Below are 25,891 nucleotides of genomic sequence, written 5' to 3' on the forward strand. Positions count from 1 at the left end.
TGAAATGGCAACAAATTGCAGCGGTTTTGCTGTAATTTTGCGGTAATTGCCTCAATCAATTTGACCACACAGTGTGAATAGACCCTTGAGCCCCATGCACACAAACTTATTTTTGCAGCCGCAATTCACCCGCAAATCTGCGGGTGAATTGCGGCCCCATTCATTTTAATGGGCCCATGCACACGACCGTGGTTTCCATGTCTTATTACGGCCGTGTTTTGTTGTCCAGGCTCATAGAAATGAATGCACACGGCCATGTGCACAGCCAGCGATTTCCTGGCGGCCGCGGGTGAGACTCCGTGGCCATCTGAGCCGCAAGTCACGGCCCGTGCACACAACTACGGTCGTGTGCTTGAGGCCTTAGAAAAAGTGTTATTTCTGCATCAAATTTGGAAATGCACTATTGGGCGGATTTGTCTCTGCTATGTGACCCCATAAATGGCTTCTTGCAGTTTTTTTCTAAATAACAGCCGTTAGCCTAAAAATTTATGTGGGGACCCTTCATGGGAAAAACTTTCTGTTCTTCATGCTCTGAATGTACAATACTTGGCGCTGTATTTCTAGAAGTTTGTAATGCACTGTTTCAACCTAATAAAAAAAATGTAAAAGTGGGTATTCCGTTTAGAAAAAAAAAAGGACTATGGGGGGGAATTTATCAAACGTTCTAGGCCAGAACGTCGCAATTTACTCCAAAATTTGCAACTTTTGCCGCTGCCGACACTTTACCGTTGGAGCTTAGTCAATTGCCTATAATTTACGCCAGAAATGATAAATTATAGCACAAATCTAGATTTTACTTTCTGGAGCACGGACGGTCAGAAATGCGCCTAATTTATTAGGAGATGTGCGCCTCTTAATAATTTCGGCACATCTTACCCCAGCGCTGTTTACATTATTAGGGCTGACGTATGACACGCCAGTCTTAATACATTCCCCCTATGTATCACAGACAGGTTTATCTACTCATAACCTCCTTACTGATTTACGTGTAAATTCACATTTAGATCTTCCTTGGTACAATAGAGGTCACATTCTAAAATATTCCTATATAATAAAGCTAACTGCGGTTACAGATTAACCAGAAAGTAATCCCAAGTGTGAGTCACTATAGAAAGCCATTCATTATATAGTGTCAACAAGGCCGGCTAAATACTGATGTGAAGAAAATTGGTATTTCCACTTCTGGGAATTTCAGTTATCTTGGGATATCTCTATAATATCTTATCGTTTTGTGCATTCCCTTAGGGAGATTTGTCCTGTACAGCTAATTATTTGATATAATTATGACTTATTAAGTTTTCTTTCCTGTCAACGTGATAAAAATTGTATTTAGCTGTTTCTTAGTTATGGTTGTTTCTTGCAAATCTGGTTGACATCAGTATAGCTAGCAATAATTCCCCCACTCTAGCAGTCACACAACTTTCCCAGAAACCTGAAAGGCACTTCTGCTTATTTCTTCAATAATTATGCAGTATCGCTAAATAATTCAGCAGTATTAGGGCACGGCCAGACGTGGCAGAATTTTTCCGCTGCAAATATTGGTGCAGATTTGGGGCAATTGCGCAACGAATCTGCACCAACATTTGCATATTTGACAGGTAATTCAGATGTTGCAGATATCACAGCGGACTTGCCGCAGATTTCAGCCTTTGCATTGCAAAGACTGAAATCCCCAGTGATGTTCCGCTGCTTCTTCGCAACAGAATGTGCATGCTGCGGAAAGAAAATTCTGCACCGCAGCCTAAATTCCGCACTGTTATTTTCTGCAACGTCTGAACTAAGTTACCCAAAAAGGTATAGAAACCAATGAAAGAAAACGGCCTCTGCATAATTTCCACTGCGGCCTGTCCACTGCGGAATTCAACAGCAATTCCGCCACTTCTGAACATGCCCTTACTGTTCGTTACTTTAGTAATAAACATTGATGAAGGTTATTATTAGGAAATCCGGGTAGAAGGCGCTGTCTCAGCTATAGGAATTTCTTTTTTATCTCCGCTAAACCAAGTGTATTGCTAGGAGGAGCTGTCAGGGCATGTACCCTGGGAGCTGGGAGATAGGATTTGCACCAACAACCCACTCTGCCTTGTCTAGGGTATTTAGTTACAAGTTTAGGGCAGTAAAATAAAACTTTGCCCCGGGTGAAGGAAAGCCTAGCTACGACACTGGCTTAATCAAGCAAAAAGTAAGTATTCGGGATAAGAAATAACACCCATGCTATTCAGATTGCAGACTGTTTACTGAATGTTCTGCAGCACATCATGTTATAGAACAGGTCCTGTTTTATTTTACTATTTAGTTTGTTCCCGAGTGTTAAAAACAAGTGAATATATCACTGCTCACAATAAACAATTACTGGCATATGACGAACTGCAAAGGACAATGATGTATTCCATGTGAAACTGCTGTGGCTACAACTCATATTGCCTCACTCACAGGCACATTCATGCCAGGCCTTGAAATTGCATTACAGACTGATTTATTGTGCAGTAATGTGCATTATGTGAGCTTCCAAGTCCCTATTAATATGTGTACGAGTACCCTGCCCCTGCTTTCTGTTGTGGATAGACTTCATGTGGATGAGTATTGATTATGCCCATTAAATTGCTACTAATGTGTGATCAGTTGCTCAGCATTTTATTTATGGTGGGTTCACGTTCCTTTTCTGTCTGCAGTGGACATTTAATAAACTTTTCTTAAACTCTCTCATCATGCTACACCAAATTCTGAATCAATAATTGAAGCCGATCTCTCCACTCATTGCTATGAATCTTTTTGTAAAGATCAGAGATCCGCGAGGATCGGCACGCTATGGTTCTGTTGTAAAAATGAATGTCCTACCTGATTTGTCATGCTTTTCACTCCCAGCCTACCACTAAGCAATCACAACCATAAAGAGAGGGGAGGGACATGGGAGGAGAAAGCAGGGGCTGTGCTTTTCAGTGAAGCCTCGATGACTCTCTGACTCCTTATAGCTGCCAATATTAGCTTCTGAACCCAGCTACTTCCCAGGCACAGCTATAAGAGGCAAAAGAGGATAGCAGCAACACTGACTGACCCAGGAAGAAAACAGTTCTAGTACAAGTGTTCCCAACGCAGCAAATTTTTTTCAAATTTACTGTTATCACTTCCTGCAAGCGTTTTATTTCTTATCAATGTTATTTTAGCAAAAACATTATTAGCTAATACTACTGTAATAAAACAATTATATAATTTCTTAAGAACTGCTTCAAGGCTAGATTGCATGTCGACACTTAGAAAATGTAGCCCTATCTGATAGCGTCCTGCATGAACACTGGCAACAAACCACAATGCCAACACAGGGCCTGTTTTATGGCTGTGTGACCTGTGCGGTTGCATGGGACACCTGATATGACCTGGCAAACCCGAGGTTTGTGGCTACCACAAATTTTAATATTAATTATTACTAATATATAGAATTGATATTAGCTTAGATTATGTATGGAGCTGTTATTTGGTCACTGTATGGCGGTATTATTTGAGCACTGAATTGTGCCATTGTATGACACTGCTCCTAAGTCACTGTACAGTGTATTATTTTTGCAGTATATATTGGTGGTGGTACTCTATATCATTGCTGTTTAGACAACTGTGAGTTATTTGGCCAACGTATGACAATGTTCAGTATGGGTGTTTGTATTACATATATGGTGGGACAACTGAAGTTCCCACATCGGGCACCATTCAACGTAAAGCCAGCCCTGCCTGCAGAAGTCACGTGGGCACACTGTATTTGATCAGTTTAGATGATGTGACGTGGACGGTGCCCTTTTTCCTTTTGGGGCTTACAACATTGCACAATAAAATCATGTGTCAAAAGTCATCACGTAGCTCCAGCCTCATGGACATATTTAGGCAGGTTATGAATCTCTGCGGTAGAATTATATTTCTACGTCTGAGTGATTTATTTCGATATTAATTATCATGCCTGGTAATACAAACAAACCCTCTTCTGTTTTGGGAACTGATCCAGAATCCTTCAAAACAGTTTGAAAGTGCCGAGGACACAGGGTAAGACCTTTCTACAGACAGTATGTTCCATTCCAGAGCTAAAGACAGACTTGTTTACTGTCAACTTATACCCACACTTTCCCAAGACTATCCACAGAACTCATGAACACCCGACAACCACTGACTGCAACTTTGTGCAAATAACAGTAGGAAACGAAGATAGTCAGTGGCCAGTGCCACCATATTGCATTGTCTTCTTCTTTTATATATGGCCTGACACCCTCATGGCTTATCTGCCCTTTTACCTACATCTGTTTCCTGTTATCTTATCCCTGTTTTGCTAAAGACACATAGAGGAGGGGGATGGGAGGAAAGGAAGATAATGTATGTGTGCTTCTTCAGCAATTATTAACACCCCCCTGCAGTATGGCCGTACAATTAAATTGTCTTTGTTCTTTTTATTGTTATTTAGTTTTCGTTGGCATATTAATTCTTGAAGAAACATTTGATAAATTACTTTTTTGTACAGCTGAAAAACTTGCATTTTCTCTATTTTTTGTAGTTTTTGAAGTTTTCCAGTGTAAGGGTATGTTCACACAGCTTATTTTCAGCCATGTTTCGGGCTGTAAACGCCCTGAAAAACAGATGAATAAACGGAAGCAGGACACCTCCAAACATCTGCCCATTGATTTCAATGGGAAAAACTTTGTTTCGTTCCGATGGGGCGTTTTTAAAAAAAATGCCCCGTAAAAAGACGTGCATGCCGCTTCTTGAGCCGTTTTTGGAGCCGTTATTCATTGTCTCAATAGAAAAACAGCTCCAAAAACTTCCGTAAAAAAACGCTTGATGCTTTAAAAACGGCTGAAGATCAGAGTCTGTTTTTCCCTGAAAACAGCTCCATACTTTACAGCTATTTTTAGTTAGCGTGTGAACATAGCTTTAGGCTTCGTTCACATATCCTTTAGGGCTCTATTCTGACGTTCCGTTGGAGCTTTCCATCAGAATGGAGCCCTGACTGAAACATACGGAAACCATAGGTTTACCAATGGTAATGGATCCGGTGCCAATGGTTTTTGTTTGTCTCAGTTGTGCAATGGTGCCATCGTTTTGACATAATCAATACCTTAGTCGACTGCGCTATTAATTACGTCAAAACGATGGAACCCTTGCACAATGGAGACAAACGGAAACCCATTTGCACCGGATCCATCACCATTGAAATCAATGGTGATGGAAATGGAAACCTATGGTTTCCGTTTGTGTAAGTCAGGGCTCCTTTCCGACGGAAAGCTCAGAAGGAACGTCAGAACGGAGCCATGACGCAGATGTGAACGAAGCATTAACTGTATGTAAAAAAATAAAATTTCCTTAGAAGGTGTTCTAGGAATATTTCCTAAACCTGCCTCTTTAACAAAAAGAAAACATGGAAATACATTTTGGGTTGGGTGTGGCTTTGAGCTGCAACGCAAAGACTACACCTAGTCAAAAAGTGGGTTCCCATAAATAACAATACTTATAACACTAGGGCTACACAGCAACCACAACACCCGGCGAGTATTGTACAGGGGTCCTGTTATTTAAAATTGGACCCATGCCCAACACTCACTGGGCGTTGTGCGGTTGCCATGGTCACTGTACCGCCAATTATCAGAGTAGCATCTCTCCATGTCTGACGTAAGTTTGGGTGGAATAGTATAACTGGAAATCCACCTTAAGGTTGCATTCACATCAGTGTCGGGCTTTCGTTCATGGGTTCCGTTCGACCTTTCCATCAGAGGAATCGATGAACGGAAAGCCAAACATAAACCATAGCTTCCGTTTGCATTACCATTAGTATCAATGGTAATGCTTCCAGTGCAGTCGGTTTCCGTTTTTGTTTCCGTTTCATAAGGTTTCGGGTTTTTTTGCGGAGACAACAGCATTATCGACTATGCTATTGTTTCCGCGAGAAAACCGGAAACCTTATGGAACACAATTCAGTCACTTCGTCAGTTGTAAACATATTTTCGGAGGTATAACATGTGGCCTCGGGTCTCTGAAGTCTTGAAAATCACTAAGCAAATATGGCTGTCAGCACACCAACCTTTTACCACCAGTCCACCTAAGGAAAAAAAAATAACAGTAGTAAAGTTTTGTTTAAAAAATATTTTGTTTACTTTCTTCTTTCATTGGTTTTCCTACAGAAATATTGGACATCTGTTAGACAGGAGAATGCACCTGATGTTATCTTACAATGTATATGCATAGTCAAGGTTTTATATAGGGGACAAATGATAAAATTGCCTAAAGAAGAAACTGGTTATTTGTTAACAATAACAAATAGAGAGGACTATGTTTTAAAAGAATTTTCTTACCTTATGTGGGTCGTCTCATGGTGACAACCCGGTTGTCCATATGCCCTATTAGAGCATATGTATGTCCTTTAGAGGCTTTCCCAGCTTGGGACCCCCTTTTATGAGCCGGGGCAGATATCCATAATTTAAAAGTGGCTGCCGCTCTGGCATACTCAGCCTGTCCATGCATTACATTGTCAACCAGGGTTTAGAAATCAAGTTTTATTTAAAAAGGGAATGTCTTTGTGAAACCACCCCTTAAAAATGTCCATAGACGATTACTGACAGATACCAACCCTGACTCCTGTTTGTACTAGGGATAAGTGGCTGTCAAACACCTCTGCCACCACTGAGCTTGGATAAGAGGGGTGAGGCTCCATTCAGGTTCAATTTCGACGTGTCAGATCCCATTTCCCTCAGTAGTAGACACCGTTGAATGGTCCTCCATAGATATTATATTTCCCACAACAAAAATCTAATGTCTACGGCCAACTTTCAGTTTTGGGAACATTATGTTATTGCATTGCATACTTGATGCAGTATAATATTAGTTACCATTTGTTTCTCAGAGGGGCCCTTCACTATGTGTTATATACAGTTTGTAGATTAGAGAACCCTGTAAATTATTTAAAAAATATGGAAGTCACTATGTGCTTAGTATTTAACATACATAGAATTGATTTTTACTTTCCATTGTGCAGTTGACGCTTAGGCTCGGATCACATCTCGTTTTTAGGTATGGAGGTATACTCCAATGTGCCATAGCCCCGCATCCACCCAGCATATGCCAAAGAGTATTTTGTCTACCATGCAGTGGTGCACTGTAAAGGGAAAAAAAAGTATACCACATGGTATACGTTTACTACAGTGGGAGTCAATGGCTGACATATGCTGCTGTATTCCATACATTAGCATTCGTCAGAGGCATAGGTCAAAGGCACATATTTGTTACAGAATACTTCCGACGTATACATCCAAACGGGATGTGAACTAAACCTTAAATTATAAGAAGCATTTAAAGGGGTTTGTCCAATATTAGAAAAAAATGGTCTGCCTTTTTCCAGAAACAGCGCCACTCTTGTCCATGGGCCGTGTCTGGTCCTGCAGCTCAGACCCATTTACTTGAATATTGATGAGCTGTGGTTTTACATTGTTTCTAACTTTACTTTTCGCACATGCCTCAATCTCTTCAATGTAGTTTACCATCTTTTCCTGAATATATACATTGTCTAGCTCCATGGAACAGTCAATAGACTTGTCTCCTACTCAGTTCATACCTAACTCAGAATTTCTTATCCCTTTAGAGAACTTTACATCGGATAACTCCACCAACAGCGACTCCCAGCTTGGAAACAAAACAGACAAAGAACAGATCATTGAACTGAATGGTTGGCTGGTGTGTAAAGATCAGGATGAGATGTTAAACTTGGCCTTCACAGTGGGGTCTTTTCTGCTCAGTGCCATCTCACTGCCTTTAGGAATCATCATGGACAAGTATGGGCCACGCAAGCTGAGGCTAAGTGGAAGGTGTGTATTGTGTGTTGAATTGTGTTTTGGATGATTTCAGTTATTATATTATATAACAAAACTTGTAATCTGTATTCTGTATTGCAGTGCCAGTTTTGGTGTTTCTTGTCTGTTAATTGCCTATGGAGCAAGTAATCCCAACTGTAAGTAAAATCCATCCGCCAATACTCTGCAGTTCAATATGCCTTTTATTTGTGAGTTATATGCCATTTACATTGTCAAACCTATATTAGAAGCCTATGGGCATGTTCAGGTGGAATTCTGCTGCGGATAGGCCACAGTGAAAATCCGCAGCAGACTTTTCTTTCTTTGGTTTCTATATGTTTTTGTGGTTTACTTAGTGCAGACGTTATAGAAAGAGACAGTGCTGAAAATAGCTTGCGGTGCTGAATCTCCATTCCGCAGCATTCTCATTTCCACTGCGGATTTCAGCCATTGCAATGCACAGGCTGAAACCTGCGGCAAGACCACGTGTGAATGGACTCTCAATTTTGCACATTTTGCAGCATATTCGTTGCATAATTGCCGTAAATTTGCAGCAAGATAGGAAATTTGCTCTTAGATAGGAAATTATGTCAGTCTTGAGCGGGTCGGCTGTATTAACCTGTTCAGGGTTAAACACTTCTAGGGTCTATCACCTTTTGCAAATACAAAAATGTTTGCTGTGGATGAGCAAAATGATGTGACTAGCAGTTGTGTGCCAATGACATATAAATGGTATGTCATAGCTAGTATATACTAATGGGGAACGTCCTTTATTAGCAGCGGTAAAATCTAGTCATAGTCATTCTTTATCATAGTTAACAGGTAAGGATGTTAGGCTGAAATCTCTCAATAATTTCTTCTCTTGATTTCCATGGCAGCTCTGTCCGTGCTGATTTTCGTAGCCTTATGTCTGAATGGTTTTGGTGGAATGTGTATGACCTTCACTTCTCTTACAGTAAGTGCAAAACAACCTTTTTATACGTTCTAATGTAAATGTAGATAGTCACATACAGGTCATAGAAGGCTGATGGTGGGATAATAATATCAAGAATGAGCTGGTCTTGAGCCCTATTAGGACGGGGTCATGCACGTGTGGTCATTCTTGATGGGAGTTATGGAAACCTTTAAGTAAGAGGACTTGTAGGTTTTACAACCTCCATTCATTTCAGCATTTCTTGCATACACAGTCACCTACTGGACCGTGACTTGTTGACTCTCAAGTTTGCCTGGAATCCGAGCTGCCATACATTCTAACTTTTAGACATGTCATAATTTTTTTTTTTTTTTTCGGACAACCCCTTTAAATTAGGAATTCACAGAGTGTCTCTGCAACTGGTTATTCATCCATACATATTCATGCAATGACTGTAAGCTGATATCAGTTTAATAGTCCTATGTAATAGGACTAACATAAGATGTAATAGTGAACTTGGGCTCCACAACCCGGCAATGGATCACTCACTGCTATAATGTGTCTTCTGTGTCATTGCCCTAATGAGAAAATGGGTTTGCTCATGTGTATGATCCTTGTTTGCTTTTCAGTGCCTGGTCTTTTCTTTATATAAGTGTTTGTTTATGTAACACTTACAATAATCTCTTTAGGGCACCAAGTCCAAAAAGGTTTTGTTACTTTATGGCTTATGATTTTATTTCTGTGTTGTATCAGTACATTGCTATAAATGATGCTAATGAAGTTCAATAAATACCATTTCACTTACTAGCTAAGCTGAATACATAATTCCATTATTTTTTTTAATTTTAATATTTCCTTTTCAGTCAATTCATTCTGTCTATAATTATTGTACATTTTTTATTTTTTTTATGTACAAACACAATTCAGTTAAGACTCATTTGAATATTGACGCAGAACGAAATGAAAGGACTGTTGGCATACGTTTAGCTAATGATAGTCTATGAGCACGTCATAGGAAATGCTGCCAACATATATGGAAAATGTATATCACAAACGTGATGTGAACAGGCTCTTACATGTAAACTATCAGCAATATTGCAGTTTAAGGTGTTGTCTCATCAAAGACATTGGTGGCGTACCACTAGGATATGACACTAATGTCCGATCGGTGGGGGGTCTGACCATTGTGACTCCCGCAGTTCACTAGAACGAAATGGAACGATATGGGTACTCAAGTAACACTCAAAAAAAATGTAAATGTTTCTATATATTTGATCAGGGGCCTTTCCTTTGAGCTCTGATCTTCTGTTTCCATGGACACAGACTTGTAAACAACTCAGTGACCTGCAGACAATCTCTGCTATATATAGTTTTGCGCATATCCTATTGACCTCAATAGGAGCCATGATTTGTACATCATGTATGCCTCAAGAGGAACAGGGGATTGGAGATCCATGGCAAACTTCTGTTCCCTGAATTAGGCGAGAGGTGCAGAAGCCTGAGTTTGTCTTGGCTACTAAAAGCTGTGGTTGCTAATCCATGACTGGTTCCCAAATGGTGAGTAGCAGCTAAAGGCCTTATTAGACGGAGCAATTATTGTACAATATTTTGTTTATTCATTGGAATGGAGAAGATAATTGCCACTTGTAAAAGTGTGCAACAATCGAACGACTAACAATAAATTGTTGGGTTTCCATGGACATCTGCTTGAGTCAAAGATTAACGTTGGTCGCTGCCACATCCCCTCATCTAATCAGAAATCTTCCAGTTGTTAGCAGATCAGTGATGAGATGTGGGCGAACGAGGAACAATCACAGTATCGACTGAACAGCGAAAATCTTTAGCAATTATTGTCACGTGTAATAGACCGTCTTTCGAACACAAACGACTCGCTAAATCCTCACTCGTCGCTAGTTCATGAAAGAATATCTTCCTGTCTAATAGGACCCTAACAGAACGCCTTTCTAACGCAAATGACTCGCTAAATCATGACTCGTCGCACGTTTATGCAAGAATATCTGGCCATCTAATAAGACCCTTAGGTCCTGTGGGAGACAGGAATGTAGGAGGAAAGTATATCGTTTTATATGGCTCACATGCATTCCTAGTAACAATATATATACACAGTACTGTGCAAAAGTTTTAGGCAGTTGTGGAAAAATGCTGCAAAGTAAGAATTCTTACAAAAATAGAAGTGTTAATAGTTTTTTTTTATCAATTAACAAAATACGTGAATAAACAAAAAAAAAATCTAAATCAAATCAGTATTTGGTGTGACCTCCCTTTGCATTCAAAACAGCAACAATTCTTCTCAACAGGGAGGTTGTTCCAAACATCTTGGAGAACAACCAAAGATCTTCTATGGGTGTAGGCTTCCCCAAATCCTTCTGCCTCTTCACGTAATCCCAGACAGACTCGATGATGTTGAGATGAGGGCTCTGTGGGGGCTATATATTCACTTCTACGGCTCTTTGTTCTTCTTTGCACTGAAGATAGTTCTTAATGACATTGACTGTATGTTTGGGGTCATTGTCTTGCTGCAGAATAAATTTGGAGCTAATCAACTCCATTTGCTGAAATGCAGCCCCAAACTTGCAAGGAACCTCCGCCATGCTTCATTGTTTTCTGCAGACGCTCATTATTGTACTGCTCTCCAGCCCTTCGGCGAACAAACTGCCTTCTGTTACAGCCAAACCTTTCACATTTTGACTCATCAGTCCAGAGCACCTGCTGCCATTTTTCTGCACCTCAGTTCCTATGTTTTGCTTGGCCTTGTTTCCACATTGAAGTTATGGCTTTTTGGCCGCAATTCTTCCATGGAGACCACTTCTGGCTAGACTTCTCTGAATAGTAGATGGTTGTTCTTAGGTCTGACTTGTTTCTGCCAGTTCTGAACTGATGGCACTGCTGGACATCTTCAGTTTTCGAAGGCAAGTAAGCATGATGTGTCTTTGATCTGCTGCACTAAGTTTCCTTGGCCGACCACTGCATCTACGGTCCTCAACGTTGCCTGTTTCTTTGTGCTTCTTCAAAAGAGCTTGTACAGCATATCTTGAAACCCCAGTTTTCTTTGAAATCTTTGCCTGGAAGAGACCTTGCTGAACGAAAAAACATCAGCTCCTATGTCATTGTGTAGAGATGTTTCCCTTCACTTTTCCCATCCCTTGGTTGAACTTGATGGACATGTGTCTTTTTTCAACCGTACTAACTATGTAACTATGCAGTATGACTAACTTGTGTCTTGTTGCTGTGCTCAGTCTTGCCATGGTGGACCTGTGACATGAAACTGTCTTCCACAGCCTCACCTTTGTAGCAGAGTTTGTCTGTTCCTCATCCAGTTTTAAGCCTCCTACACAGATGTTTCTGTTATAGTTAAATGACTGTGTTACAACCTACATATAAAAAAGATGATCATATCACCTGTTTGTTATAATTGGTAAATCATATACCTGACTATAATCTTACTAAATCCATGACTTTGTGCAAGTGTACCTAGAAGAATTATATGTTTTGAAGGCAAAGGGTGGTCACACCAAATATTGATTTGATTTAGATTTACCTTCTGTTCATTCACTTTGTATTTTGTTAATTGATAAAAAAAATTAACAGTTCTATTTTTGAAAGCATTCTTACTTTGCCGCATTTTTCCACAACTGCCCAAAACTTTTGCACAGTACTGTATATATATATACTTTAGATAAAGGCTATTATGAAGGTGTTTTACCCAAATCTAACTCAAACTGCAAAGATATGTTCCAATTCTGCTTTGTTGCTGATTTTCAACACCACCATGGCGTATGTAAGCACTGTTTGTCTCTCTGCATTATACTTACCTTTCATCCATAGAGCGTCATCAACTAATATAACACATTACCACTTTATCCATTATTTTATGTGTGTGTACAGGCATATACTGTATATCCCTAAAGAGCGTGCCTTCTCAGATGCACAGTATATGCTCATGGTGACCCATAAAGCTAAGGACAAATGATGATCATAAGCAGCCAACTTATTAAACTAAACCTGGTGACATCGACAATAAGCTGTTTATATGAGATCAGGATGAATGTCTCGGTGATATCAATGGTTCCCTGTGAGTTTTGCACAGCTTGTTATACCTAATGATAGACATTAAAATGGTGCATACAGTAGACATAGTATTAAAGCAGTGCATGACTTGCTTACATTATAATGGAACCTGGAGAAGTACCTCACTTGTGTTTATATACAGTGAGATAAAAATACATCACTGATATATGAAATATGCTTTTTGTTTATACAGTAAAGATATAACTTATTTTTGTGATCCGGTACATAGATACAGTACTTAGATACAGTATAGTAGTAATCAATACACAATTCACATTCACATTATTATCTCAGCTTCCAACCTTGTCTTTTCTTGCATATTTTCACCAGCAAATGACGATGACCATAACAGACTGAAACACATTGTCTGTTTCATGTTGTTATTCCCAAAAACTAGAATGTGATAACTAATTTACTGTCATTCCCACGGTACTGACATGTGTTGATAAGTGGCGTTCATGTAGGCCTATAATCTATAGGCAAACAGCAATAAAAACCCATGTCTTAATCTTGTCTTTTTTTCAAAATTTTACACGTTTTTACGCTGTAGATAAAACCTATTGCAAGTCATATGTTAGTCATAGAATTTAATTATACAACCGGTTATATGCTATATACTGCAACTGGTCTATAACTACCTGGTCTTATTCCATTGTACACATAGTAAAACTAGAAAATGCAAGTAATGAAGAAGACATGTCAAGTATGAAAACCTAGTGATCTAATAGTCGTGACGTGAACATGTAAATTGTTTCTAACTCAAGAACCGTAATGTACAGTGTTTATATCACAGACCTGGGTCAATAAGCAGTACTCACAGTCTGCTTGGTTATAGCTGCTAAGTTAAAGGGAATGTGTCGCTAGAAATTTTTTTTTTTTAGTTAAACAGTTAGTGTATAAATGATTTAATATTGTTCTAATTTTTTTTATTTTTTCACGAGTCAGGAAATATTATAAATTAGATTCTAATTTATAACATTTCCCTGTTCTGGTCACTAGATGGAGCAATTCCCAAAATTGCAGCATTGGCATGTGGTAAAGCAACCACATTGCTTTATGCTGCAAAATTTGAGAAGACACACTCGCTCTAGCGTCCTCAAACAATCCCCCCTCCCTTATCCTGGCTAGTGCCAGGAGAAAGGAGGGGATTGAATGTTCAAACCTCCTACACTGTGTGTCGCCATTTTTTGAGCGAACACACAGAAATTGACCCGCGGTACATATTTTTCATACAGCAGCATATCAATTCTTGCTGTGGAAACTGGACTGAATTGCTGCGTTTTTCAGAGGAACTGACACCATCTTCCAACAATGAGACAAACGCAGCAAAATATGCACCATTTTCTGCAGTAAAAAACGCAGGAAAGTGCGGTTTTTATGCAGCGGAATGTCTGCTATTTTCTGCAGCAATTCCGTTACGTGTGGGCAAGCCCTATATGTGCTGACTAATTCCCTTTCAGCTGGACATCGGAGTTATGTCTGACAGTCTTGTTGCAAGGTGTACGTCCCACCTAACAACCACAGTTTTCAATAAGGTTGTCAGGGAGCACATCCCAAGAAACCAGTCTGCTTCATATAGGTCCTACCCCTACCATTCCTACATTAAAGGGGTTATGTGGGGACCGGTCACATGACGAAGAGTCGTATTGTCATCAAAAAAGGCTGTGCAACTAGACTTCCGTTCCGCCGGCAGTGCTATAAAAGTCTATGAAAATCGACGGGGGACGGCAATGTATATTAGCAGTGTACTCATATACTGCAGTAAGTACACGGCTAATACTTTCCACATAACCCCTTTAATGGTGTTTTCTAGGAATATGCCATCAATGTTAAATCTCGGAAGACCACTTTAAATTTACTGGTCTCTATAACAACACAACACTTGACAGAGTTAAAAGTAGACACCATTTCATTAATCTTTTACCCAAGTAGCCTAAGGTTTAGGCGTATCGTAGCATAGAAGTAACATAATAAAAACAGTTTTTACATTTCATGTGCATTGAAAGACACACACACCTTACCTGCAGTGCGGCCGGTCTTCACCAAAATGCCACCGGCTTTCCCCCTACATACCAGCTTTTATGCTGGGTCGCTCTGAACTGCGCATGCCACAGAGCACACGGCCGTGCTTGTAATCACCGACGGCCGCGGGAACCGCCCGCATTTTCGGCCCAGGCTCCCATACAAAGTATGGGAGCACGGACCGTAAAAAGCAAAAGATAGGAAATGTCCTGTCTTTTGCGGTACACTTCTACGGCCAGGACACCTTCCCGTAAATAAACTGGAAGGTGTCCGTGAACAATAGAAGTGAATGGGTCCTGTAATTGCTGACCGTAATTGCGGTCCGCAATTACGGACGCTTTTTACGGTTGTTTGCATGAGGCCTTAGACGGCAGAAGCTCAGGAGATAGGAACGGGGGCTGTTCCTGTCTCCTATACCCTGTAGCTGCCATATTTCACCTGTGTATGTGTTGTGGAGAGACACATACACAGATGAAATAAAAGTGGCAGCCCCCAGTACAGTAAAAAAGTGTAAATAAACACATTTTATGTGAAATAATAAAGTAAATCTATTTTAATCAAAAATAAAAACACACATGAATAAAAAATTAATTCATGACCCCTTTCTTTTAATTTTCTTTTGGTTTGTTTCCTTTAAAGAGGCTCTGTCACCAGATTTTGCAACCCCTATCTGCTATTGCAGCAGATAGGCGCTGCAATGTAGATTACAGTAACGTTTTTATTTTTAAAAAACTAGCATTTTTGGCCAAGTTATGACCATTTTTGTATTTATGCAAATGAGGCTTGCAAAAGTCCAAGTGGGCGTGTTTACAGTAAAAGTCCAACTGGGCGTGTATTATGTGCGTACATCGGGGCGTTTTTACTACTTTTACTAGCTGGGCGTTCTGACAAGAAGTATCATCCACTTCTCTTCAGAACGCCCAGCTTCTGGCAGTGCAGACACAGCGTGTTCTCGAGAGATCACGCTGTGACGTCACTCACAGGTCCTGCATCGTGTCGGACGAGCGAGGACACATCGGCACCAGAGGCTACAGATGATTCTGCAGCAGCATCGGCGTTTGCAGGTAAGTCGATGTAGCTACTTACCTGCAAACGCTGATGCTGCTGCAGAATCAACTGTAGCCTCTGGTGCCGATGTGGCCGACACGATGCAGGACCTGGGGCAGGAAGTGAGTGACGTCACAGCGTGATCTCTCGAGAACACGGCTGTGTCTGCACTGCCAGAAGCTGGGCGTTCTGAAGAGAAGTGGATGATACTTCTTGTCAGAACGCCCAGCTAGTAAAAGTAGTAAAAACGCCCCGATGTACGCACATAATACACGCCCAGTTGGACTTTTACTTTTAAACACGCCCACTTGGACTTTTGCAAGCCTCATTTGCATAAATACAAAAATGGTCATAACTTGGCCAAAAATGCTCGTTTTTTAAAAATAAAAACGTTACTGTAATCTACATTGCAGCGCCTATCTGCTGCAATAGCAGATAGGGGTTGCAAAATCTGGTGACAGAGCCTCTTTAAGTGGTATTAGCTTTTAAGTGTCTGCTCAGCTGTTTGCTTCTTTTTTAGCATCCGGCATGTTTCCTGTTTATCTAGTACTGTACACATAGGACAAGAGGGCCACATCCATCTCGACTTCCTTTTGTAGCCAAATAAAACTCTTTTCAGCTGTAAGGGTATGTTCACACGCCCTATTTACGGATGTAATTTGGGCGTTTTACGCCTCGAATTACGTCCGAAAATACGGCTCCAAACCGCCGGCAAACATCTGCCCATTGAAATCAATGGGGTTACGATGTTCTGTGCACATGGGCCCGCGTCAAAGAAGTGCATGTCACTTCTTGAGACGTAATTGGAGCCGTTTTTCATTGGCTCCATTGAAAAACAGCTCTATTTATGTCCGTAATTGCCGCCTCAAAAAATGCGAGCATGAGCAATTACGTCTGAAATTCAGGAGCTGTTTTCTCCTGAAAACAGCTCCGTAATTTCAGCCGTAACGGACGTGCACGTGTGAACATACCCTAACAGTTGTCACAGAGAGGAGGTGTAAACTTAACACCGTATATGATGCTCCTCCTGCGCTTGACTCAAATGTTTTAGCTGGAAAACAGCATAAAAATTAGTTTTTGGGACCTTCTCATTGGGACCTGTTCCTGATTCTCACTAAAAAGCGCAAATGTACAGCACAATGCAACCAAAGTACATGATCCAAAGTACTCAATGGCCTCGGGGGGTTTCGATTACGGGGACCCCCCTATGATAAGCTGCTATCATCTGGTAAATCACAGTAGAAAACCCCAGTGTGTAAGAAATACACAGAGTCTATTTTTATTTGTATTTCTTAAGGCTACTCCCAATTTGCATGGCTGTCAGGTCTAGTTTGAGCAACCCCCTCCCCCTTCTCTAATGTATAAGATCTAAGCAATAAATGCTATATCCACCTTTGCAACCACATTTTTTTATTGTCCCAATGCATCTAAAATGAACAGTGAAGCAACTTTGCATATAATCTTCTGTTGATCCTATGTATCTGCAGATCTATGTGTCTCCATGGTAACGGGCAACAAACAAACTATGTACTCCGATCTTGCAATCATATTCTTTCACAGCTGTCCCCTACTTCTTGCAAACCTATGGAACAGATAAGAAAGTAGTCTGAAAAGCATGATCAGACTACACAGTTTGTTGTCTGTTTCCATGGAGACACGTAGGTCTGCATAGGAACTGTGGAAAGAAAATGATCTGACATTTTTAATAAAGCCTAGTTACAAAGTTGCTTTTATTTTTTTCAGTTAAGATGCATTGGGGCATTAAAAGAAATGTGGTTGTGAAGATGTACATAGCCTTTAAGATATCTGTTCATAGAACTTAGTTGTGCAGCTGCAAAAACAAAGAAAATAGGAAATGGGTAGAACTATAGAGTGGTACTTTTAAGTGCAAAGTAGTTTTGGATGAAGAAGACTGATTTTTGGTCATATGAGATAAAGTAAATAAGAACGACAACTTGAAATCCATACGTGATGAGTAAGTCCCATCTGCCCAGATCAGTTACCTAATGACAGTAAAATAACATAGAAGGCTTAAAAGTATCTGCTGTCCCAGACGGGTCTAACAAAACTAAACTAGATATTTAGAACAAGTTCTCCTACTTCAGGAGCCAGCAAGTACAAAGTCATTGAGAACTATAATCTGAAGGACAGGTAGAAAGGCAGGGAAGGTATGGCAATGATCGTAACCTCTTCTACAAAAGTAAGGCCTTTGTCACAGACTTTATTGTAAGGACAGCGATCGTTGTCATGATGTGGTCCAACTTGTATGGATCATTGTATGTGTAGGGGGTTGGTACTGTGTGACTGTCTCTTGGTGGTGGGGGAGGAGGGACGTACTTGATCTTCTCTGTTTTAGGAGGTCAGAGAGACTGTTCTTGTTTATTATTACAAAGGCAAAGCTGAGAGATTTAGGAATGACTCCGGGAATGTGCCCATTTAGAGGGGGATTTGTTACCAGAGACAGGTCAGGGTGAGCTGATAAGTGTCTCCCTATCAAAAGGGAAAGCACGAATAACACTAGACAAGGCCAATAACTTCAGGCTGTTTTTAGACAGAAGATTGTGAAGAGAGTACAAGAGACTGGTAGTCCTGTCCTCTGAGCACAACTAAAACCTGGAATGAACTCTCCTGGAATTGAGCTTCCTTAGATATCCTATCAATGACTGGCATACAAAGCGCACAATCCTGCCTTGTCAGCAGCTTTCATCTGTGTTTTCAGCATAGTTGTCGATTGAGCTGGTACGATATGATCTAGTGTGAGGAGGTAAGAGAACAGACTGTGACAGACTGGTAATTCTAAGTTCCAAAGTATATACCCTGCTGGCAAACAGTGCAATTTTACTAAAAGAGCATTTAGAAGAAATACAATTGTTTTATAGGAGGGAATTGAATGTTATTTATTCTTCTTTATGGGAAAGTGTTCTACTTAATGTAACAAACCAGCCAGCTATTTTTTTATGTACACACCTAGCGTTGGTTCATGCCATCCACATCAACAGGAGGACCTGGTGTCTGTCTGCCCATTGTTCTCATACCCAGATCAGGGGGCTCTACACTGTCCTGTTTGCTTTGGTTTGGGGGACACAACAATGCAAATTTAGTTTCTTTAAAAGTGCAAAAAGTTCACACACTGTCTTAGCTAAAATGTTCAAATCCCCACAGACAGATGAAGTTCAATGTGGCTGTGATACATATGATACGAGGTACTAAAGGCTACCCTACTGATGCACCAGGATCTTATGGTCTCTATGTATAGGTCTGCTCCTCTCATGAGACTCCCACATTCCTAATTCTTACCATTAAAAAAAGATGTGATAGACACACTGAGTGCGCATTGTGTTTGTCCTGCCTGCCATAGGCCCCAGACACACAGTGGCACTGCCATTGTGACCCCTGAGCTGCCCATTGGGCATATTTCTGTAAAGAGTGGGAGCTTTGCACAGTTTCACACTTCCCATAAAGAGATTGATATAACCAACCTCAGCTGGTACTCCACCTGCCCACAGGTCCTGCAGCTGCTATCATTTCTTCTTCTTCACACCTCTTCTTTACTATTGTATCGAGTGGAGTGTGAGGGTCCCTAAAAGGGTCATGATTAAACCTCCACCCGTCTTTGTCTAACACCATAGTAATCACACTGCCAGTGTGCCAGTTAAGGTAGCTTGGCAATATATTCACAATTTATTTATTATGGCGTGAAGAAAATCCAATTATTGTTAAACAGTATGTTGTAGGAGTTGTGTATTGCTAAACAGCTGTTTGCCATTGCACTATATCAGTATATAAGGATTACAGCGTCAGGCCTCTTGAGATTGTAAACATTAGGCCCTGTTCACACTGAGTTTTTTTACGCGAAAACCACGTTAGAATCAGCGCCAAAAAAGGTCGAAATTGGCGCCCATTTTAAGGCAGAGGCATTTTTTTTCCTGGGCGGCTTTTAGCCGCATGTCCTTTCTTGCTGTGGTTACGCCTCTGAAATCAGTGGGAGGCAGAAAAAGCCTGCGTCGCTCCTTTCCAATAATTTTTCGTGGCGTTTATTGCCCGCGGTCCTTTTATTCGCTTCAATGGCCGCAGGCAAAAAACGCTGTGGAAAATGCTGCAAAACAGTGCTGGCAGAAAACTCCCGAAGGAATTCTGAATCAGATTTTTATTCTGCCTGTAAAAACTCTGTGTGAACAGAGCCTTACACCGTACATTTACATGAGCCTCCTGCAGATACTATTCTACAGAAAAGCTGCTGCTCTTGTTTTGATGCGTGTTTGAGCAGACCAGCTGCAGTTTGTTAGGTTAGTGAGTTGCATCTGTCATTAAACACTCACAATGAAGGAATTCCTCCAGCGCTTTAAATAAACCAGGTGAGACAGAAATATATCAGAGGATTAGGTATGAGAAGAGCAGATTACAAACTCCCTTGAGTTTATCCACAGCCTCACCCAGTCTGTCCTTGTGAGACACGGTAAACATTGCAGGTGTTTGGGCCACAGAGGCTCATGCCTGGAGCCAACACCATTTACCTTATGAATGCTGTTGACTTGCTCTGCCTATCCAGTCTAGTAAATTCAGTATAGTAGGGTACATAGAAAAGACACATGATACTTCGTTACTTATTAACATCTGTACGTGTGGAGTTTATGAAAGATCACTCCAGTACTGCACATAACCTGAGCAAGTCACATTATTGTTTTCTCCCATAATGTATGCAGCCCCATTCACTTCCAGTAAGGACATTCCCTAGAGCTCCACTGAAAAAGCCCTCACAAACCCTCCACCTGGGTATGGAAATGGTAAAAGTTAATACCTAGTTCATATGTGTTGCATTTCATATTAAAGGAAACATAATCTGCACCATAAAATCCAAAGGTATCAACATATCAAGAAGATATTAAGCTATTAAAACCCCTTAATGACCGCCGATAAGCCTTTTCACGGCGGTGCATCAGAATAAAGTAAACCGAGCAGGGAGCCGTCCTAGCAGATGCCTGTCCGTTTTAAATGGACAGGCAGTAATACACTGCAATACAAAAGTATTGCAGGGTATTATAAAAGCGATCGAATGATCGCATATTAAAGTCCTCTAGTGGGACTAGTAAAAAAGTTGAATAAAGTTAATTAAAAAAAATGTGAAAAAAAAAAAAGGAAAAACCCACTTTTTCCCCTTACAAAATGCTTTACTATTAAAAAAAAAACACAATAAAGCAAAAAAGTTACACCTATTTGGTATCGCCGCGTCCGTAATGACCCCGACAATAAAGCTGTTACATTATTTAACCCGCATGGTGAACGCTGTAAAAAATAAAATAAAAAACAATGGAAATCCTGACTTAAAAAAAATGTGATAAAAAGTGAGCAAAAAGTCGCATCTACTCTAAAATGGTACCAATAAAAACTACAAGTCGTCAGGCAAAAAAAAAGCCCTCATACAACCGCATCGGCCGAACAATAAAAAAGTTATGGCTCTTCAAGTATGGAGACACAAAAACAAATAATTTTGAAAAAAAAGTATTTTTACTGTGTAAAAGTAGTAAAACATACAAAAACTATACAAATTTGGTATCTTTGCAATCGTAACAACCCATTGAATAACGTTATTGTGTTATTTAAACGGCGTAGATTTAGGACGCAAAAAAAGAGTGGCGAAATTTCAGGTTTTCTTCTATCCCCCCTAAAAAAAAGTTAATAAAAGTTAATGAATAAATTATATGTACCCCAAAATGGTGCTATAAAAAAGTACAACCTGTCCCGCAAAAAACAAGACCTTATACAGCTATGTCGATGCAAAAATAAAAAAGTTATATCTCTCGGAATGCGACGACGGAAAAACGTAAAAAATGGCTTGGTCATTAAGGCCCAGAATGCAAGCAGGGGGAACGGGTTAAGGTAGATTGGAGTGTTTACTGAGCCCAAACATATATCCTATATCCTATGAGCCTCCTGACGAAGCCGGTCTGCTTGGCGAAACGCGCGTCGAGGCGTCTTTCATCCTTCTGTTCTGGGTTGCTGTTTCTGCTGGCATTGGTTTTCTGGATAACGTATTTACTGTTTCTCTATCTATTATTACAGTCTTACCTTGCCTGACTATTTTTGCCCAGGTATTTTGTTGGGATCTTTCTAGCCTGTTCATACATATTGTATATGTGGATAGGCAGCATTTCCCCATACATTTGGGCATAGTCAATCTATATGCACGTTTTATCTTCCCTTTCCCTGTGGGTTATATGAGCGGTTTTCGGTTACCCTTGGTTGGCTGACTCTGTATGTTCATGGTCTTTCACATCTGACCGTACTGTCTTTATCTCCATATGTGGTTCATTCGTTTTTATACTCCGTGTTATCTGTTGTATCATATCTAATAAAGATTTTGTATTTTTGTATACTATATAAAATTATTATTCTTAGGGCCATGTCCCTCTTTTGTTCGCTTTAAGTTGTCTACTTGTATTAAGGGACCCCTTTCTATGCCATTGTTTTGGTTAGAGGTTTTGTAGGTTGTTCATATATCCTATGAGTGCCTTAAAGAGGACCCGTCACCGGCCCAAAAAAACGCAGCTGACATCTCAGTATGATTGTCGGTGCCACACAGATTCTGGCGCTTTTTTTTTTCTCTAGCCCCCACTGTAACTGAGATATTGGTGCCATTGGCACCCAATATGCAAAGGAAGCCTTTGACTGTCAAGTGGGTGGTAATACCACTCACTTGGCAGGGGGGAGTGAACCTCACCGCTCTTACGCCATCCAATCAGAGTGGCTCATGTACTCACTGCCGCCTGTGCGGGTGATCGTAGGCACTGTCTGCTCTGATTAGACGACGCCAGAGCGGCAAGGTTCACCAACAATACATGTCTACAAAATACGGTTGTGTTTGTGTGCATTGATTCCTGGGTGTTCAGGATATAAATGTCTTATCAGTGGACTGGTTACTTTCTGTATCAAAAGAAAAATCCTGCCTAAAACTCCATCCGAAATAGTCTTGCTGCATTGTCAGGAAATATCAGCGGTGCATGTTATTATAACATTATGGGATGGCATGCTGTGCAATATACCCAACAACAATGCCCAAATGATAAATGTCTGTCATAAAGACTGGACAGTATAATTATTCGTCTGTCAAACAGAAGCAGATAATATCTTTTCATTTCCGTTTTGGCTCAAACCTTGTTTTCTAGGGAGATAAAATGTAATAATTTGATATTATGACTTTGTGAAGTCATTGTGCTCTGCTGCCACTTGTGAGTTTATAAAAGTTCTCATTCCTTCTTACGCTTTAACTGTTTATTCTCCTTTTTACAGCTGCCCAATATGTTTGGTGACCTGCGCTCAACTTTTATTGCACTGATGATCGGGTCTTACGCTTCTTCCGCAGTCACCTTCCCCTTCATCAAGGTGAGAACTTGTCATCTCATTACAACCATTTGTGGTTTCTGGAGTTTTTTAGCTTGTAAAGTTATTTATTTGGTGACCGTGAATGACTTAGCCTTGAGGAAAGGTATACATTCAATACACTAGACCAGTTTTTCTTAACTTCAGCTCTCAACAGACCCAACCACATCATGTTTTGGTGTTCTCCTATAGAGGTGACATCAGTGGCACGGGTGACCTTATTTAAATCACCCCTGAAACTTGAGGGTTTATAAATGGATTAGGTAGTAGAGCATAGTGGGCCTTCTCCATTGCATTGGAAAAAAGGTGCAAAAATCTCACTAAAACCACAAATACAAGTGCTCTTTGATGCAGTTATATATACGGCGACACATGAAGTGCCCACGGTCTGTAGTACTATTCCATAGTCAGGCCCCATGCACACGACCGTACCATGGACCCATTCGGTTTCTGTAGCGCTACGGAAGAATGTCCGTGCCGTAAAACCGTTCTGGGAATTATGGAGCATGTCCTATTTTTCGTGCTCCTATACTTCGTCAGCGGCCGGCCGTGCCCGCAATTGTCGGCTGTGATTACAGGCACGGCCGTGTGCATGGGGCCTCACTGTGTGGTCGCCATATGGTCCTTTTGCGAGGCACTGTATTCTACTTTAGAACAAATTGTTCTAGAAGAGAATACTTCGTTAATCATGAAATGGATCATGTCTTAATCTTTTATTCCTGGATTCACATGTAAAGAAGCCTCGTCATAAAATTGGAGGCACATGAAACAACAGTAGGGCCCATACCAGGATATATGATTGCTGTATTGAGGATACATAGAAGAATCCCATTCACATAGGCTCTATTTGGAGCCTAATATAGTTGAAACATTCTAAAATAGCCGTAATTTGAACCCCAAAATGCGGCTATATAAGGGCCTGAAATTGGCCGAATGGCAAAAACAAAAGATAATCAAAACTACATTGTGTGAACGCAGCTGTAAGGAAATTCTCAACTAATAACATGTTGTGGAAATACCACATTGTGGACATTCAGGTAAATTATATCTTTTACATTTTTAGCATCTCTTTGTGTCATTTCTCAGTAACTTGTGTCTGGAGCTGCAGTGAGGGCTCTGATCAATCAGATTCAGCAGGGTATGTCAGGTGACATAATTGACCAATCAGCATCTAAATCATGTATTTTAAGGGGGCCAAACATGGACCGAGCTCTTTATGAATCAGTGGCCATTTTGTTAAGATGCTTAGGCCATTTGTTAACTAAGGCCTCGGGGGTTATGCACTGACCTGTTGTATAACTGTTGGGCTGCTTTGTATTCTTTGCTGTAAAATAGAAGCCAAACAGTGGTTACTTTGAAGATGTATTACAATGCAGGTATATATCTTAGTCTGACATGCCAATTATTGAAGGACCATCTAAACCTAGTACAAAGAGCCACTAATAGAAGTCTGAAATGGCTGCTGGTATGAAATAATAGGTTGTCTTCTACTGCACACCAAATGAAAGGATATATGAGGATATAGTTCAGGTTTATGGCCCTTTAACTGTTTGGTTTACGCCTCATGCACACGACCGTGTGCGCCGTCTGAGTCCCGTCAGTGATCCGAGGAAAGATAGGACATGTTCTGTCCTTCCTCGGATCGGAGACTTGGACAATTTTTCACGGACCCGATTCACCCGCTAAAGTGAATGGGTCCGTGAAGACGATCGGGTGCCACTCGGATGCGGTCAAAAATGGCCCGAGTGGCACAACGGTCATGTGCATGAGGCATTAGTCTGGTCTTTCTAAATATATGTAGTCAATCTACTTATCCCAGCCAAACTTAAACTTAGAAAAACATTACAGAGAAGATTGTATAACAAGTGTCTGTCTAGTGCAATATACATTTTACAAGGGATACAACACATCACAAATGCTGTCTGCATCAATGATGGAAGCTATAATGGCGATATTACTTCCCTTGACATCCCTTCTGCATTACCTAGAGACAATTTTTGAGACTAAAAGCCATTTTGCACGGGCCAATGATCAGGCAAATAAGCGTTCATAAAAACAGGGCAACGATCAGCCGATCTGCTAGTTTACGCAGCCAATAAAATGGTCGCTAGTCGGCAGCACATCTCCCTGTGTAAACTGGGACATGTCCTATTTTTTACGTAAGGTTTCTACAGCACGGACACCTTCCCATAAATATACCGGAAGGTGTCGTCGGCCATAGAAATAAATGGTTCCGAAATTACGGATGAAATCTACGGTCGTGTGCATCGGGCCCTTAAAGTAAACAGCTGCAATATGAACTTTTTTTTTTGCATAATTTTAACTGAATTCTTGTTTCGTTTCCACATTTTCTGATATTCATTTTAATTCTACACATGGCCTTAATAAAAAAAAACACCTGTTGTCCTTGACATCAATGCATTTAAAAACATATGAAATAACATAAAGTTTGGGCATGCCATGCTCTTTTAAGTAAATGCAGTCCAGAGATCCCTTATTATAATCCTAAAAGTGAAGATTTGGTGTCTGGCAGGTCATATGGTCAGGACTGGGCCTCGGTATTTGGTGGTCAAGCTGAAGTAAGACCGTGCACCTCCTTTTTAGAAAAGCGAGAGGAGGCATATTCAGA

The 25,891-nt window shown here is 40.5% G+C and overlaps 1 protein-coding gene and 1 long non-coding RNA gene across 2 annotated transcripts in view; one reads left to right on the plus strand and one right to left on the minus strand.

Moving 5' to 3' along the window:
- Positions 1-25,891, plus strand: part of SLC43A2 (solute carrier family 43 member 2) — a 94,412-nt gene that overhangs the window by 46,424 nt on the left and 22,097 nt on the right. The window contains exons 3-6 of the mRNA XM_075854178.1: positions 7,607-7,829; positions 7,917-7,972; positions 8,693-8,769; positions 23,173-23,265. Coding sequence (XP_075710293.1) covers positions 7,607-7,829; positions 7,917-7,972; positions 8,693-8,769; positions 23,173-23,265 — 449 coding nt within the window. The remainder of the gene's footprint in view (positions 1-7,606; positions 7,830-7,916; positions 7,973-8,692; positions 8,770-23,172; positions 23,266-25,891) is intronic.
- LOC142743427 (uncharacterized) overlaps positions 1-25,891 on the minus strand; it is a 73,479-nt gene that overhangs the window by 34,708 nt on the left and 12,880 nt on the right. The window contains exon 2 of the long non-coding RNA XR_012881560.1: positions 24,551-24,586. This is a non-coding gene — a long non-coding RNA (uncharacterized LOC142743427). The remainder of the gene's footprint in view (positions 1-24,550; positions 24,587-25,891) is intronic.

Source organism: Rhinoderma darwinii, chromosome 2, assembly GCF_050947455.1.
Source record: "Rhinoderma darwinii isolate aRhiDar2 chromosome 2, aRhiDar2.hap1, whole genome shotgun sequence".
Classification (NCBI taxonomy): domain Eukaryota; kingdom Metazoa; phylum Chordata; class Amphibia; order Anura; family Rhinodermatidae; genus Rhinoderma; species Rhinoderma darwinii.